This window comes from Oncorhynchus mykiss, chromosome 8 (assembly GCF_057628025.1).
Source record: "Oncorhynchus mykiss isolate SJ-2025 chromosome 8, ASM5762802v1, whole genome shotgun sequence".
Classification (NCBI taxonomy): Eukaryota; Metazoa; Chordata; class Actinopteri; order Salmoniformes; family Salmonidae; genus Oncorhynchus; species Oncorhynchus mykiss.
In genome coordinates, this window is record NC_143029.1 from 60,914,836 (window position 1) to 60,930,716 (window position 15,881).

The following is a 15,881-nucleotide window of genomic DNA, read 5'->3' on the forward strand; positions in this document are numbered from 1 at the left end:
AAACATAAATTTCACATTTCCACAAACTTCAAAGTGTTACCTTTCAAATGGTACCAATAATATGCATATCCTTACTTCAGGTCCTGAGCTACAGGCAGTTAGATATGGGTGTCATTTTTAGGCAAAAATTGAAAAAAAAAGGTCAGAATCCTTAGACTGACAAACAAAGTCAAATTGATTGTATGTGATTCATTAATGCATACATGGCTGTCAGAAGCAATATCAATACATTACAATTTATTACACTCAAAAAAATGCCCAACTATTGAACAGAGCAGTAGCATGGTTTATGTCTGCATCAAATGCCATTCTGTGAACGGCTAACATGCCTTTTTTTATGTGGTATCTTGATGGTATCAAGAATTGTGATACTAAACCTGGTATCGAAATCCAAATTCTGTTATGGTGGCAACAGTCCATTTCAGTTGGCTGGAGTGGAGACTTAAAGAGTACAACAGTATGAGTCATAATACCTTAATACCTGTAAAACCTAGCAGCCATTGGAACCATTTTACTGTTGGACCACTAGGTTGTATGGGTATTATGACACCTCCACTGTGGGGCTCTAATTGTTAAGGGGCCCCCTTGCTGGGACTCCTACTGTGCTCTGCATGCCACTAGTTTACTACAGCTGTGGTGGCTGCCTAACACACAAAACCTCTGGCTGACACCAAGCCTCCAAGAGCAATAAGATACATTGTGTCACAGAGAAATGTCAAGAAGAAATGTCCCGACCTCCCATAAATAAATTAACACATTCAAGTCAAAATGTGCAATTAATGAAAACAGATCTGCAGGGAGCATCGCACCTTAAATTATAGCTTCACACACACAGAAGGCTAGCTGAGGAACACTCAACTCCGTTCTCTTATATTGAGGCGGAGTTGAGTTTTGACAACTGGTCGCGGGATTCGCTAGCAACATTGAGTTACCAATCAGCCGATTCTTATTAAAATGTCAATTCTGAAAACGCTTACCTGAAACTCCTGTACAACTGTGATCCTTCTGCGGGGTGGTGAAATTCATACTATTAATAAAAAAATATTTTTAAAAAAAGTTTTAGCGAGATTCAATTGGGTATATGCTATCCGGGATCCTTGGGACGACGCCCTCTCTCCCTTAAAGTTTACATTTTAAATGGTCAGGGTAGGGGATAAGATGTGGATGTCCCAGAGATCCCGGATTGCACTAGCCGATTTAATTGAGTTGAGCAACACAAATTAAGAAAAAAGTCAGGGGTTGTATTCGATAAAAGTTTTTATTTAACTTGTGAATTTTAAGCACACGCAGAATGACTGCAGTTGTACAGGACACACACAGAAGACATTTTTACAAGAATCGACATTTTTACAAGAATCGACTGATGTTGGTGACTCAATGTCGTTGCAAGAAAATTGCCCAGTTATCAAAACTCAACTCAAGCCTCGATATAAGGACGGAGCTGCTTGTTCTTCAGCTAACAGACGGCAAAACCCTTGAAATGGATTGACAGAAAATTCCAACGGTCATTAAATAAAGTCCATGTTTCAACTGAAGCACGGCATGTATATAAATACAATATAACATGTTTTTAAAAAGCAGGCTATACAAGTTTCACTGAAATGTAAACACAGACATGGCCCAAGAGGCACGATTTCTTGTTTATGATCATTATTTGTGTACTTATTTGACATCTTTGCCGCACTGTTAGGAGCTAGTAACAAACTTCTCTGCACCCGCTATAATATCTGTTAAACTGTGTACACGACCACTAAACTTGGATTTGATTACCAAAACAGACTGACTGACATGCAATTTTGACAGGTACAAACGTCCACACCATAACAAAGCCACGTGCGTAGACAACACTCTAGACACATGGAACCTTGGGGCGAGAGCCAAATATTAACCAAGGCGGTAAGAAAAATACACATTGTAATCACCCAATCATAAGTTAATTGAAAGTAAAGCAAAACAGTGCACCAATGAGTGATTTCTCATTCGTTGGTTAATACTTAAACATGACCAGAACATGCGAGTCAAACAATGGGTAGTTTGAGTGCACATTTAGCTAGCTTTGTTTTATCTAAAAACACGGACCTTTTCTACTCGAGGCATGCAATGTTGACATTTTTCCGCCAGTATCGTCTTCACACAGGCACATAAAGAATGTCTGATCATTAGCTCCCCCTTGCACCGGTCCTTTGCCATTACGCCAACAGACAAGGCACATCCCAGAGACACACAACAAAATGTCGGATTCATGGGAGTCACGTGATTCCTTTGTACTTAGAAAATCTCCTCCAGCGAAAATAACCAACTAAAACCAGAATATTGAATAATATATATAAATAATTCATCCTTAGTGATCTGGAAAATGTATCCACTTATTGTTAAGACTATCTACACAACATTTTCGTCGTGTTTTTTTTAAATAAAATTGGCGGCCATTTTGTGCAAACATGCGCAGAAAAAAAGAGGAGCGCCTCAAAATATAAAAATAAGGAGAAATGTTTATTTGCATATTTTCGAACTATAAAAACATACCGATTCCTCTTCTTTCTCCATCCCCGTCGGCATTTGTGGCACTGCCCGGTTAATAGATGCATATTCATGCAGGTCGGGTAAATCCTCACATCGGAAGACGGGTAGTGGCTTGGAAGCGTCCAGCGCCCGTGCCCGAAACGACAATTTACTCATTTTTTAAAATTCGAGATGCAACATAAATCTATCCAATCTCCTTAAATTCACATCGGTTTCGAGTTGAGCTTTCATGGATGATTCTGTGCGGTTATTCTGACATATACGGTTCGGCCTATTAAAGCTAAAGTTAGGGCGTCGCGAACGGAGCCGGGAAGGCCCGGATCTTGATCGCTCTATTTCGGTCTTTTTTTCAGAGGCTTCCCTGTCTATCGGTGGTTCAGTACGCCATGGCCAACATGGCGGACATTAAAAACTCTTTAACGCTCAAAGCAGCCCAACCCACCGATCACCGAACAGCCATTCCCACGCGGTCCCGAGCGCGTGCGCGTTCGCGACGGTGGGGGACGTGCCCCCCAAAACTAAACAAGTCAAATAAAACATTTACATCATTTGGGTAAGTAGCTAACCATTATATGTTTCAGGTTAAATTTGGAATCCAATTACAAAAGGGGCATGCTGAATGTCCCTAATTGGTTACAATCTAAAGCCTACATTGCCTTATCATTAGGTCTCTCTTTATGTAGTGTTGTCTCTCTCTTGTTGTGATGTGTTTTGTCCTATATTTATATTGTATTTTTTTTATCCCAGGCCCCTTATTTGACTTGCCTAGTTAGATTATTATTTTTTAAATCAGTGACAAATAATTCTGAATGATTGTCTCTAACATTAGACATTGTATTATCATGCACCTTTTATTCCTCAGTTGTTTTACATGTGATTTGAACATTGAGGGGGGATGTTTTTAAATTTGATTAAATATTGGGATTTTGTAAATGTGATTAAATATATTGGGATTTAGTAACTTCTATTAAATATTGGGATGGGAAGACATGGATGATAACTAACAAACCATACATGATGCATTTGCATTACAATGCTCTGGCATGATACCAAATATTTGAAGTTGTTTTGCTGCATCTTGCTGATGCAGTACCAAGCCTAGCTCTTAAGTTGAAACAAAAATATAAAACCCTTGAAACATAAACTACGAGTGTTATTTGAAAATAACCAAAGTAAAATATGACTAGACTTACTAAATTACTAGTCACTACCAGTACGGGGAACTGAACAGCTTCTGAAAATATTTTCAAAGTTTGAAAATGTTGCCCTCTTGTGGTGTGATTAACCCTAGAACTGTGGCCCGCTGCAACCAAACTGTGTGGTCCTCCGTTGACCAGTGTGTAAATCCTATCGTAATTCAACAGTGGTGGCTGGAAAACATGTTTGATATCATTCTGCTCCAGCCATTACCACAAGCCTGTCCTCGCCAATTAAAGTGCTACCAACATCGTGTGTAATTCAAATATTTGGAAATAATAAGAACCCCAAAACAAAGGGTTCTGGTGCCATAAGTTGGCAAGCCTTGTCCGAGCCCGAATGGTCAATAAGGCTAGTCCGCTTGACACCAAACTCAAAGTCTTCCCACCGTCAGTCTAAAGGCTCCTTGATATTGTAGTCACAATGTGTCTATAATGATGGTGGCTGTGCTTTACTGATTGGTTATCCTGTGCCAAACACCCACACAGCACCCAAGTCCTACCCCCTTCTCATACAACTTTTGGATTTTCAAATAAAGAGGTCTCAACCCCCCAGAAAAAATAAACATTTGAGAGAACCAATCAAAGCTCAAGCCAATTTTGTTGTGAATATTGCACCATCAACAGGCTCCTGTCCAGACAAGTGTCACAGCTCTCCTTAGCTGTGTACCATCTGAGTCACATCAGCCATGCTACCATAGGGCATGAATCCATCTCCTGTTTCTGTAGTGTGAGGCAGCTTAATGTACAAATACACCCCCTGGACAGGATGCTAGTCTCTCTGTGCCTTACCCCAATACCTCATGAATGCCAAGTGGAGATGCATCTGGTGCTTTACTAAAGCCCATATAGGACATTCTCAGGGCTTACCTATAGTAATGGCAGACATCGGGTCTAGCCAGGCTCCAAGAGTTGTAGGTTCCACTCGGCGTCGACCATTACAAAAGACAGCATCATTGGGATCTGAGTGGGAATAAAAAAAACAGCTCATCATTCCTTTGAGTGTTTAATCAAAGGGGTCATCATGTTGATGGGACTGGGACAGCGGTTCCAATTGCAAAGAGTAACTCAAATCTCAGAGTGGGCGTGCTTGTGTGTATTCATTGCTCAGATTAGAGAGGCAAAACATTGTTTACGCTAGGAACCAAAAAGGGCAAACACAATGAAACAAACAGGGAGGGACCTACAGTGCATTTGGAAAGTTCAGACCCCTTCACCCCCCCCCCAAAATGGAATAAGTGGAATAAGTTAAAATTCCTCAATCTACACACAATACCCCATAATAACAAACCAAGAACAGGTAGACATTTTTGTAAATGTATTAAATAAAACATACCTTATTTACAGAAGTATTCAGACCCTTTGCTAAGAGACTCAAAATTGAGCTCAAGTGCATCCTGTTTCCATTTTCCACCTGCAATAAATTCAATTGATTGGACATGATTTGGAAGGACACCTGTCTATATAAGGTCCCACAGTTGACAGTGCATGTCAGAGCAAAAATAAAGCCATGAGGTTAAAGGAATGTTGAGGCACAGATCTGGGGAAGGTTACCAAAACATTTCAGCAGCATTCAAGGTCCCCAAGAACACAGTGGCCTCCATCATTCTTAAATGAAAGAAGTTTGGAACCACCAAGACTATTCCTAGAGGTGGAATAGCTCCCTGGTCAGGGAGGTGACCAAGAACCCAATGGTCACTCTGACAGAGCACTAGAGTTCCTCTGTGGAGATGGGTTGTCCTTCTGGAAGGTTCTCCCATCTCTGCATCACTCCACCAATCAGGCCTTTACGGTAGAGTGGCCAGACGGAAGCCACTCCTCAGTAAAAGGCACATGACAGCCCGCTTTGATTTTGCCAAAAGGCACCTAAAGAACTCTGACAATGAGAAACAATATTCTCTGTTCTGATGAAAGAAACCAAGATTGAACTCTTTGGCCTGAATGCCAAGTCTGGAGGAAACCAGGCACCGCTCATCACCTGGCCAATAGCATCCCTACAGCGAAGCATGGTTGTGGCAGCATCATGCTGTGGGGATGTTTTTCAGCATCAGGGACTGGGAGACTAGTCAGGATCGAGGGAAAGAGCAAAGTACAGAGAGATCCTTGATGAAGTCCTGAGCACTCTGGAGCAGGTTCTCAGACTAGGGCGAAGGTTGACCTTCAAACAGGACAATGACCCGAAGCACACAGTCAAGACCACGCAGGAGTGGCCCAGCCAGAGTATCATTCAGTGGCCCAGCCAGAGCCCGGACTTGAACCCGATCAAACAGCTCTGGAGAGACCTGAAAATACCTGTGTTGCGACGGTCCTCATCCAACCTGACAGAGCTTGAGGATCTGCAGAGCAGAATGGGACAAACTCCAAAAATACAAGCTTGTAGCATCATACCCAAGAAGACTTGATTCTATAATCGCTGCCAAACGTGCTTCAACAAAGTTGTGAATAAAGGGTCTGAATAGTTATGTAAATTTGATTTTTAACAAATAAAATTAGCAACGTTTTTGCCTTGTCATTATGGGGTATTGTATGTAGATTGAAGGAAAACATGTTTTAATCCATTTTAGAATTAGCCTGTAACCTAACAAAATATGAAAAAAGTCAAGGGGCCTGAATACTTTCCAAATGCACTGTACCTGCATTTGTCCAATAGAAACTCGTTTTAAACTAAATGCAGGTAGATCCCTACGCGTTTGTCAACAAAAACAACTTTCTATTGGACAAATGCAGATAGGTCCCACTCCCACTGGTTATTAAAGTAAACAGTTTCCATTGCAAAACCTTTTGCAACAGCCCAAACGTTTTGTAACAGAATACAACTAATGAATACACCCCTGCTCTCTCCCCTGTCCATGTAATCTAACTCAAAAAGACCTAAAAGGCAAAACTGATACTAAAATCAGCATTCTCCGAAACGCTTCGTGATTATGACCCCAGGACAAGTCTACCCCATTCAGATGCTAACTGCTTTAGTGCCTATTGACGATAGTATCTTCTGGTCGGGGAGTTAAGTTCTGTACGGGTACTTTTATTGGGTTAGTGTTTCCACATGGTCATATCTCCATGTTACATTGCTTGTTTACGGAAGACATAGGCGGCCACCTGTGCTAATTAGCTCTGTGTGTAAACGTAAATTGGTAGGAAGTGTAATTCATCAACTGGAGGCACACACAGCTTATGGATGTGTAAAACTGCAACTGTATAAGAGGCATATCAGCATATATTTTTTTAAACTAGTGAAAGCAATAATTGACGTTTGTAAACGTCAACACAGCATTGGGAATGTAGTTCGCAAAGCGAGGACAAGCCTAGTGTTGTGTCTCTGACATCGAGCCCAGGGCTAGTAACGTTAAGTCTGATCCAGCCACTATACTGATTATTCTGTTATTAATTACCTACATGCCAAACAACTTGGCGTTAGTCAACACTTCAAATATGAATGTGCAGTTCCTTTGTAGACCACTGGTAGTTGGTTGGCAGTGTAAGCTATCAAATATTGCCTTCCTTGCCTAGCTGGAACATGACAATTAGTTAGTGGTTATAAATTTACAAGCCGATTTACAATAATAATTGTACAGTTTACACCAGATTTATGTATGACACGTTGCGGTCATGAATTTGGTCCGTAACTTAGCATTAGCTGGCTTTCTTCCTGACTCTTTGGACAATAATACGTTTAGCATTTCGAAGGTCAGAACATTTGAAAGCAAACGACAATTTATAACGCTTAAACCAAACTAAAAACGTTAGCTAACTTACAAGCTAAAAATGGAGCTGGCTCGCGATTGTAACTTTAACGTAGTTAGTTACTAGTAAGTAGCCTAGCATGCTGATTTGACATCGGTGGTTTGCAAACTTAAGCCATTCAATTTAATTGTGATAGCTTGCTATCCACCAAACAAGACGATTCACACGACAGTTGTTTCGATCAGCTATACAAAGATACCTGAAAAACTTACCGTAAAATTGACTCCAGGATGGGTGATAACATTTCTTGTGATCATGAGTGATTCCCCAAAAGCCAAGGACAGACGCTGGCGTAACGTTATCGTTTTGCAAACGCCATGCAGTAAAATTCTCCTGATAAGACGTCATTCAGCTTTTTGTTAAGCATCGGATTTCTCTTGATCGTATCGGAAAGCCTCTCTCTCCGTCGAAGTAATACGTTATTGAGATCAGATAATTATACTTGTTATTTCCAAGAAGATTAGCTAGCAAAACTAGGAGAGAAGTGTTCTTGTTGGGGGTTAACAACTTTGCAATAGAAGACGCATCCTGATTGGTCGGTGGCTGGCACCAATCTGTAGAGAGCAATGAGGTAGAGAACACTGGGTTGATGAGCTCACCCTCAAACGAGAAAGTTCCATCTGTTGTACACGGTATTCTAAACCCTCTGTATTACCTTGGGAATGGACCACCTAACATACAAGATGGAAACAGACGCAGAAACGCAGTCTTTCAATTGCAGTACGGAAATGATTATTATATTATTTGAATGCTGCCTGACTGCAGGTTGGGAGAGATGTCAATCTGTACACTACTTACAGCTTGATTTAAATCAGTGGAACAAATTATACAATGTATTATTTACGGGATTACAATTTTATTCTGTGATGGAACTATTCACAAAAACAAAACAATTACCAGAGAGACCCACTAACGTCAAACTGTCTACCTTGCAAAAAAGGTCTAACACAACAGAAAACTAATTTCAACCATTGGGCATTCTCCCAACCTGTATTGGAGCCGCGCTTCCAACTCCTGATACCAATGTTCGCACCAACTGTGTCCTGTGGATTGGCCTTGTTCCCCTCCTCCAAGCTAGTGGCAGTGCTGATGCCATATGACTCAAGTATCTACAAATGCTCATTAGGCAGTGCAGCATCTGAAAACAGTGGCAGCTGTATTTTTGTTGTTCAGATCAGGACACTATCCTGAGATTTATCCAGAGTTGGAAAATGCATGAATTGGCAAAAATAAGAGGTGAAATGCATCTGTTAAACTGTAGAAAACATGTGGGTAGCACAAGATGAACAGTGAGTTGAAAGCTGGATCAGAGGCCTAGGCCACAGTGAGCCAAACATTCCTTGGAATCTTTCTAACAAAAAGAAAGCAAGGACAAATGACACACACGCAGCATGGAACAATTTTGGGGTAATTTGTTTTGGAACTTTAATAAATAATTTCAGAAATAAAGTAATGCAAAATGTGAACGTGATGAAATAAAAAGGCACTTTAAAAACTGTGTTCTTACAACTAAGTGGGATGTTTGAAATTCTACAAAGATCTGAATGACGTCACTCCCTTAACACTGATCTTTATAACTGAAATGTAGTCACCATTATTCAATGGAAGAGTTTGATTAAACCATCTAATTAGAAGATAATTATTCAACAGTAAAATAAAAACACGCTGAGGATACAGGTCAAGTAATAAACCATTCAGAACCCCATTCAGAACTCAATTTCTGTAACTGAAGCAAGACACTTAAAAATAAGGCATTGTTTGCAAACAAGGCAGTGAGTTCTGTAATATTTGGCATCGCTATTAAGAGTTTAATAGGGACCTGAGTTCTTTAAAACTAAACAATTTAAACCTGGAGCCCATAATACTACTAATGTACATTAATGTCATTTTATTTTATAAAGATTTACAAATATCATGACTATCTTTAAAAAATTAACATTTAAATTGATTGTTCAGGTTGAATAATAAATTGATTAACATACCTTTGCTTCCAGCCCCTTTCTGTGACTAAAATATGGCTTTACACAGAATTTCCTACAAACTGTACACATTACAATTTACTGCTGTCCTAATGGCCAGCTATCGCTACGTATCTTGTCCCATATCGACATCCAATTTCACCCTCAAAAACAGAAATAATGGCTCCACGGTTCTATGAAAGGCACAACCACACCTTCAATGACCTTACCAGTCCTGTGGCAAAAATAAAATCAGTTTAAACATTCGGCCAAGTTCCACAAAAAAGTAAAAACCAAAGTTTATACATACTGTACAATTTTTCAATTCAAATGATGCATAGAAAAAAACGGTTAGTAAAACATACTGAAATAGTGGCAAAATGCACTGCTATTATTTGGTGACTACAAAAACAAACCATGAACATAAACCCCCCACAATATTATTTTGCATACAGTGTTGTAATGACAGAGAGGATTCTCCATCATTTGCCCTCGTATTTTGGATTGACAACAGTTGTTACAGCACTCTTGTAGATGGGATTCTCACCCTGCAAAAGACAAGCAAAAAGAGTGAGAAAGAGTAATCATGGATACATTGTCTTTGTCCCAAATGGCAGCATATTCCCTATTTTTTTGTTAACCTTTTATTTAACTACATACATACAGTGGGGAGAACAAGTATTTGATAACCTGCAAAATCGGCAGTGTTTCCTACTTAAAGCATGTAGAGGTCTGTAATTTTTTATCATAGGTACACTTCAACTGAGAGACGGAATCGAAAACAAAATCCAGAAAATCACATTGTATGATTTTTAAGTAATTCATTTGCATTTTATTGCATGACATAAGTACTTGATCACCTACCAACCAGTAAGAATTCCAGCTCTCACAGACCTGTTAGTTTTTCTTTAAGAAGCCCTCCTGTTCTCCACTCATTACCTGTATTAACTGCACCTGTTTGAACTTGTTTGAAAGACACCTGTCCACACACTCAATCAAACAGACTCCAACCTCTCCACAATGGCCAAGACCAGAGAGCTGTGTAAGGACATCAGGGTTCAAATTGTAGACCTGCACAAGGCTGGGATGGGCTACAGGATATTAGGCAAGCAGCTCGGTGAGACGGCAACAACTGTTGGCGCAATTATTAGAAAATGGAAGAAGTTCAAGATGACGGTCAATCACCCTTGGTCTGGGGCTCCATGCAAGATCTCACCTCGTGGGGCATCAATGATCATGAGGAAGGTGAGGGATCAGCCCAGAACTACACGGCAGGACCTGGTCAATGACCTGAAGAGAGCTGGGACCACAGTCTCAAAGAAAACCATTAGTAACACACTACGCATGGATTAAAATCCTGCAGCGCACGCAAGGTCCCCCTGCTCAAGCCAGCGCATGTCCAGGCCCATCTGAAGTTTGCCAATGACCATCTGGATGATCCAGAGAAGGAATAGGTCCCAATAGAAAATATTTGGAGGGAGCTGAAAGTCTGTATTGCCCAGCGACAGCCCCGAAACCTGTATGGGGGAGTGGGCCAAAATCCCTGCTGCAGTGTGTGCAAACCTGGCCAAGAACTACAGGAACCATATGATCACGTTAATTGCAAAAAAGGTTTCTGTACCAAATATTAAGTTCTGCTTTTCTGATGTATCAAATACTTATGTCATGCAAATTAATTACAAAAAAAAAAAAAACAATTCTGGATTTTCTGGATTTTTGTTTTAGATTCCATCTCTCACAGTTGAAGTGTACCTATGATAAAAATTACAGATCTCTACATGCTTTGTAAGTAGGAAAACCTGCAAAATCGGCAGTGTATGAAATACTTGTTCTCCCCACTGTACATACATAACTATTTTTGACCAGGGCCCATAGGTGCCATTTGGAATGTTGTCCAAAAAGAGAATCATTCGGTTAGAACCACTTCACATATCAAATTGTTTGGTTAAAATTAATTCCAGAGCAGCACGTCTCCATTTGGACAATACGATTTTCAACATTTCAATAGGGACTTGCGAACAAAGCAGTCACCTGTCCTATAATCTAGCATGTTAATGGCACACCCAACAACATGCAGTTAAATACATGTTAAACCTTAACCCATTTAAAATAAGGCAGAGCGAATTGGATAGATGTTGGTGAGCTATAGACCACCATAGTTTTTTTTATATATCCCGTTTTATTAAGTGATTCATTTTTAGACAAATGTGTTCTTCAGGTTGCCTCAGACAGTACCAGAAACTTTAAACTCGCTACTGAAATGAGAAAACGGTTATATTACAGCTTTTGCTTTTAAGAAGTTGAATATATGTTTTTTTTTCTTAAGAATGAAAATATCAGTGAAAAAGGGTGAAGAAAATATGCAAAACTGAATCACAAAACACCACAAGGGGAAAGTAAAGTACATGCAGGAAAAGGGAAAAGAGAGATAGGCAATACAAACGTAAACTTATAGGACCACGCCTTTACGCCCATAGCTTGGATTCTGGAACTTATTTATAGGGCTCTTGTATATAGGATTCTCTTGCTATGGTCAACAATGAGACAGACAGGGGTCAGAGAAAAGAAGAACAAGAAAGAGCATGAAAAGAAAGTAAGCAGTAAAAGATGACAGGATGGAGGGAGTAATGGTTGAGGGACAAAGAAAGCAGAAAAGGTTTACCAACTAGGGGTCTATCCATCATTCAGAATACAAACATATCCAACCCCAATGGTTTAGCAATAGCCATGCTCTTTGAGAATGAGGTTGCATCCCAAATAGCACCCTATTCCATTTATAGTGCACTACCACTACTTTTGACCAGTACCACTATTTTTGACCAGGGCCCACGGGGGTTCTCGTCAAAAGGTAGTGCACTATTTAGGTAATATGGAGCCATTTGGGACTCGACCAGAGGCTATATTCTCTCTCAGCTGTGCACTTTCTCAGCACACAAGTGCTCTGTCATTCTACTATAAACATGAAATACTGTTGCTATGACTGTCAGAGCACACTGAGCAGCTGGATTGAGCTTTATTCTGTTGGTGACCAAGCACACCCTCTCCCTCAGCTTCATTGCCTATTATGGGCATGAAGTACTGATGAGTGGACAGATAGTGGCAGCACTCCTAGCCAGCAAAATGCCCATGGAGGAAAGGCCACTCCCTCAACAGCGTGACAGAGCCAGGTTTCTGTGCTGCCATTGTTGGCACAAAACAGGAGATGTAGCTAAAGAGGTAGCCAAGGCACAAATATAACGGTTGGTTTTCGCATAGATAACCAAGACAATTAAGTGCATCTCTTGAGATAGGCGTAAAAGGAATGCTTATATATATATATATAGTGTGTGTGTGTGTTAATTTAGGACAGAAATTCATCTCACATTTCAAGAGTAGACCAGGGGCCGTATGCATCTAGTGTCTCTGAATAGGAGTGCTGATCTAGAGTCAGGCCCCCCTATCCATTCAATCTTATTAATTGTGATCTAAAGGCAAAACGGATCCTAGATCAGCACACCTACTCTGAGACACTTTATGAATGCAACCCCAGATATCTGAACAGTGAAAAGAAAGCAAATCACCGATAATATAAAAGTTGATATTCTTATTTGAAAGCCAGCTGTGCTGGTGTGATCCAACAGGATGCCTTACCGTGTCCCATTTGGCGTTCATCTTCTCCTTCTCGAACTTGGCGAACTCTCTGCGGTCGTGGATGATCATGAGCAGCTTCCAGATGAGCAGTAGGGCCAGGCCAATGAGCACAATGCCCGCCACCACGCCAGCCACGATGGGGATGATGTCAGGGCCCGCTGGGCACTCTGGAGCACAGCAGGGAACACACATGGCAACATTATGCATTTACAGTTAATCATATACAATGGACTATGTACTTGTGTTTTGAAAGGCGTCCGCCAAATAAAATGTATAATTATAGGCCTACACTTTGGCTCTGTCCCAAATGGCACCCTATTCCCTTCGTAATGCACCATGTCATTTTGTAGTACACTACTTTTGACCAGAGATTATAGGGATTAAAGGTGCCATTAGGGATGCGGGCTGTAAAATGCCATACAGACATGAAGTCATTAGGGCAGGCTATTCCTAAATGGATGATCAAAGATATTTGCTTCTCAATGGTGCAGCACCAGCCATCCACTCACCCAGAGTCTCGACCACGTAGACCTCCCTCATTGTGTCGTTCCTGACGGCGTAGGTGTAGTAGAACCAACAGTCGTTGGCGTCCCTCTCCTTACAGTGGGATAGGGGGTAGGATTGGTCGGCTGGCTGGGGCAGCTTGTCCCGATCCTTCACTCTGATCAGGTTGAAATAGCTGCAGTCCCTCTGACACGTGTCCTTCTTCTCTCCAGTCTCAAAGGCCCGGCACTGAACACACTCCCTTTTAGAGAGAGGACAATAACATGGTCAGGCTATAGCCATACAGATAGGTATTAAGATGAATAAAATTATTAGTATTTTTTTTACAATACAATTTTTTTCCCCTGGTTATACAGTGCCTTCGGAAAGTATTCAGACTCCTTGACTTTTTCCACATTCTGTTAGGTTACAGCCTTACTCTAAAATGTATGGCCCTCAATCCACACACACACAATGATAAAGAACATTTTTTTTAAAGAAATTTCTGCCGATTCATAAAAATAAAAAAAAGGTATCATATTACATAAGTATTCAGACCCTTTACTGAGTACTTTGCTAAATCACCTTTGGCAGCGATTATAGCTTAGTCTTCTTGGGTATGACACTACAAGCTTGGCACACCTGTATTTGAGGACTTTGTTCCATTCTGCTCTGCAGATCCTCTCAAGCTCTGTCAGGTTGGAAGGGGAGCATCGCTGCACCGGTATTGTCAGGTCTCTCTGTTCGATCGGGTTCAAATCCGGGTTCTGGCTGGGCCACTCAAGGACATTTAGAGACTTGTCCCAAAGCCACTCCTGCATTGTCTTGGCTGTGTGCTTAGGGTCGTTGACCTGTTTTGAAGGTGAACCTTCGCCCCAGTCTGAAGTCTTGAGCGCTCTGGAACAGGTTTTCATTAAGGACCTCTGTACATCTTTGCCTCCATCCTGACTGGTCTCCCAGTCCCTGCTGCTGAAAAACATCCCCACAGCATGATGCTGCCACCACCATGCTTCACCGTAGGGATGGTGCCAGGTTTCCTCCAGACGTGACGCTTGGCATTCAGGCCAAAGAGTTCAATCTTGGTTTCATTAGACCAGAGAACCTTCTTTCTCATGGTCAGTCTAGGTGCCTTTTGGCAAACTCGAAGCGGACTGTCATGTGCCTTTTACTGAGGAGTGACTTCCGTCTGGCCACTCTACCATAAAGGCCTGATTGGTGGAGTGCTGCAGAGATGGTTGTCCTTCTGGAACATTCTCCCATCTCCAGAGGAACTCGGATTCTTGGTCACCTCCCTGACCAAGGCCCTTCTCTCCCCGAGAGCCTTGGTGGTTCCAAACATCTTCCATTTAAGAATGATGGAGGCCACTGTGTTCTTGGGGACCTTCAATACTGCAGAAATGTTTTGGTACCCTTCCCCAGATCTGTGCATTGACACAATCCTGTCTCTACGGACAATTCCTTTGACTTCAAGGCTTGGTTTTTGTTCTGACATGCACTGTCAACGGTGGGACCTTATATAGACAGGTGTGTGCCTTTCCAAACCATGTCCAATCAATTTAATTTACCACAGGTAGACTCCAATGAAGTTGTAGAAACAACATTTCAAGTCTCCTAGCAAAGGGATTGAATACTTATGTAAATAAGCTAAAAAACAGTTTTTGTTTTGTCATTATGGGGTATTGTGTGTAGATTGAGGAATTATTTTTATTTAATACATTTTAGAATAAGGCTGTAATGTTACAAAATGTGGAAAAAGTCAATGGGTCTGAATCCTTCCAAAGGCACTGTACAAATCCACAACTCCCTGTCAGCATTGTGGGTGGGTAATAACAGAGATAAAGAGACGATGTTGTCTATGGTTAACACCCTGAACAGGGACTCACTTGTGCTCAGCGCAGACTCCGGGGCAGGTGGGGCAGATCTCACAGGTGGGGCCCTGGAACTTGGGGTTGGTGCATTTGCAGACGCCACACTCGCAGGTGCCCCGGCCATTACATATCTGCTTGTTGGCTGCCAGGCAGGTGGAGGTGTCCAGGGAACAGTCGCAGGCGCTGCCTGTGTAGTTGGCATCGCAGATACACACCCTGCACTCACAACGCCCATGTCCTAGTAGAGGAGAGGAGAAAATAAGAGATTGAATCTATGCTAGGCCTGCACAACACAGCTATCCATTTTGAAGAATCATCCAATCAAACATTTTCTTTCAGTAGGTTAAGCCATGGCTGAGGAAAGAGGTGGAGAAAATGGACGATTCATGATATGCTGTACATTTTAAAAACACGTTCTTTCAGTATTTTATTCTCTAGATGTATGCAGCAGTGTTGAATGAATACAATAGGTCTACGAA

General features: G+C 41.3%; 2 protein-coding genes across 5 annotated transcripts in view; both read right to left on the reverse strand.

Moving 5' to 3' along the window:
- Positions 1 to 8,085, reverse strand: part of LOC110530239 (enhancer of polycomb homolog 1) — a 34,255-nt gene extending 26,170 nt beyond the window's left edge. The window contains exons 1-3 of one of the 3 annotated variants that reach the window (XM_090182144.1): positions 7,676 to 8,021; positions 5,056 to 5,133; positions 4,590 to 4,682 (exon numbers count right to left, since the gene is read on the reverse strand). Coding sequence is in view for 1 of the 3 variants with exons in the window: in XM_021613138.3 (XP_021468813.2) it covers positions 2,527 to 2,679 (153 nt within the window). In the remaining 2 variants the exon portion in view is untranslated. Of the gene's footprint in view, positions 1 to 2,526; positions 4,511 to 4,589; positions 4,683 to 5,055; positions 5,134 to 7,675 lie in introns of those variants that run through there. The other 2 variants (XM_021613139.3, XM_021613138.3) reach the window with 2 other exon arrangements.
- A 778-nt stretch (positions 8,086 to 8,863) lies between these two features.
- The window catches only part of LOC110530238 (integrin beta-1), a 30,139-nt gene continuing 23,121 nt past the window's right edge, over positions 8,864 to 15,881 (reverse strand). The window contains exons 12-16 of one of the 2 annotated variants that reach the window (XM_021613135.3): positions 15,418 to 15,640; positions 13,561 to 13,796; positions 13,052 to 13,218; positions 11,865 to 11,948; positions 8,864 to 9,969 (exon numbers count right to left, since the gene is read on the reverse strand). In XM_021613135.3, coding sequence (XP_021468810.1) covers positions 11,871 to 11,948; positions 13,052 to 13,218; positions 13,561 to 13,796; positions 15,418 to 15,640 — 704 coding nt within the window. In that variant the 3' untranslated portion in view covers positions 8,864 to 9,969; positions 11,865 to 11,870. The remainder of the gene's footprint in view (positions 9,970 to 11,864; positions 11,949 to 13,051; positions 13,219 to 13,560; positions 13,797 to 15,417; positions 15,641 to 15,881) is intronic. The other variant, XM_021613136.3, reaches the window with a different exon arrangement.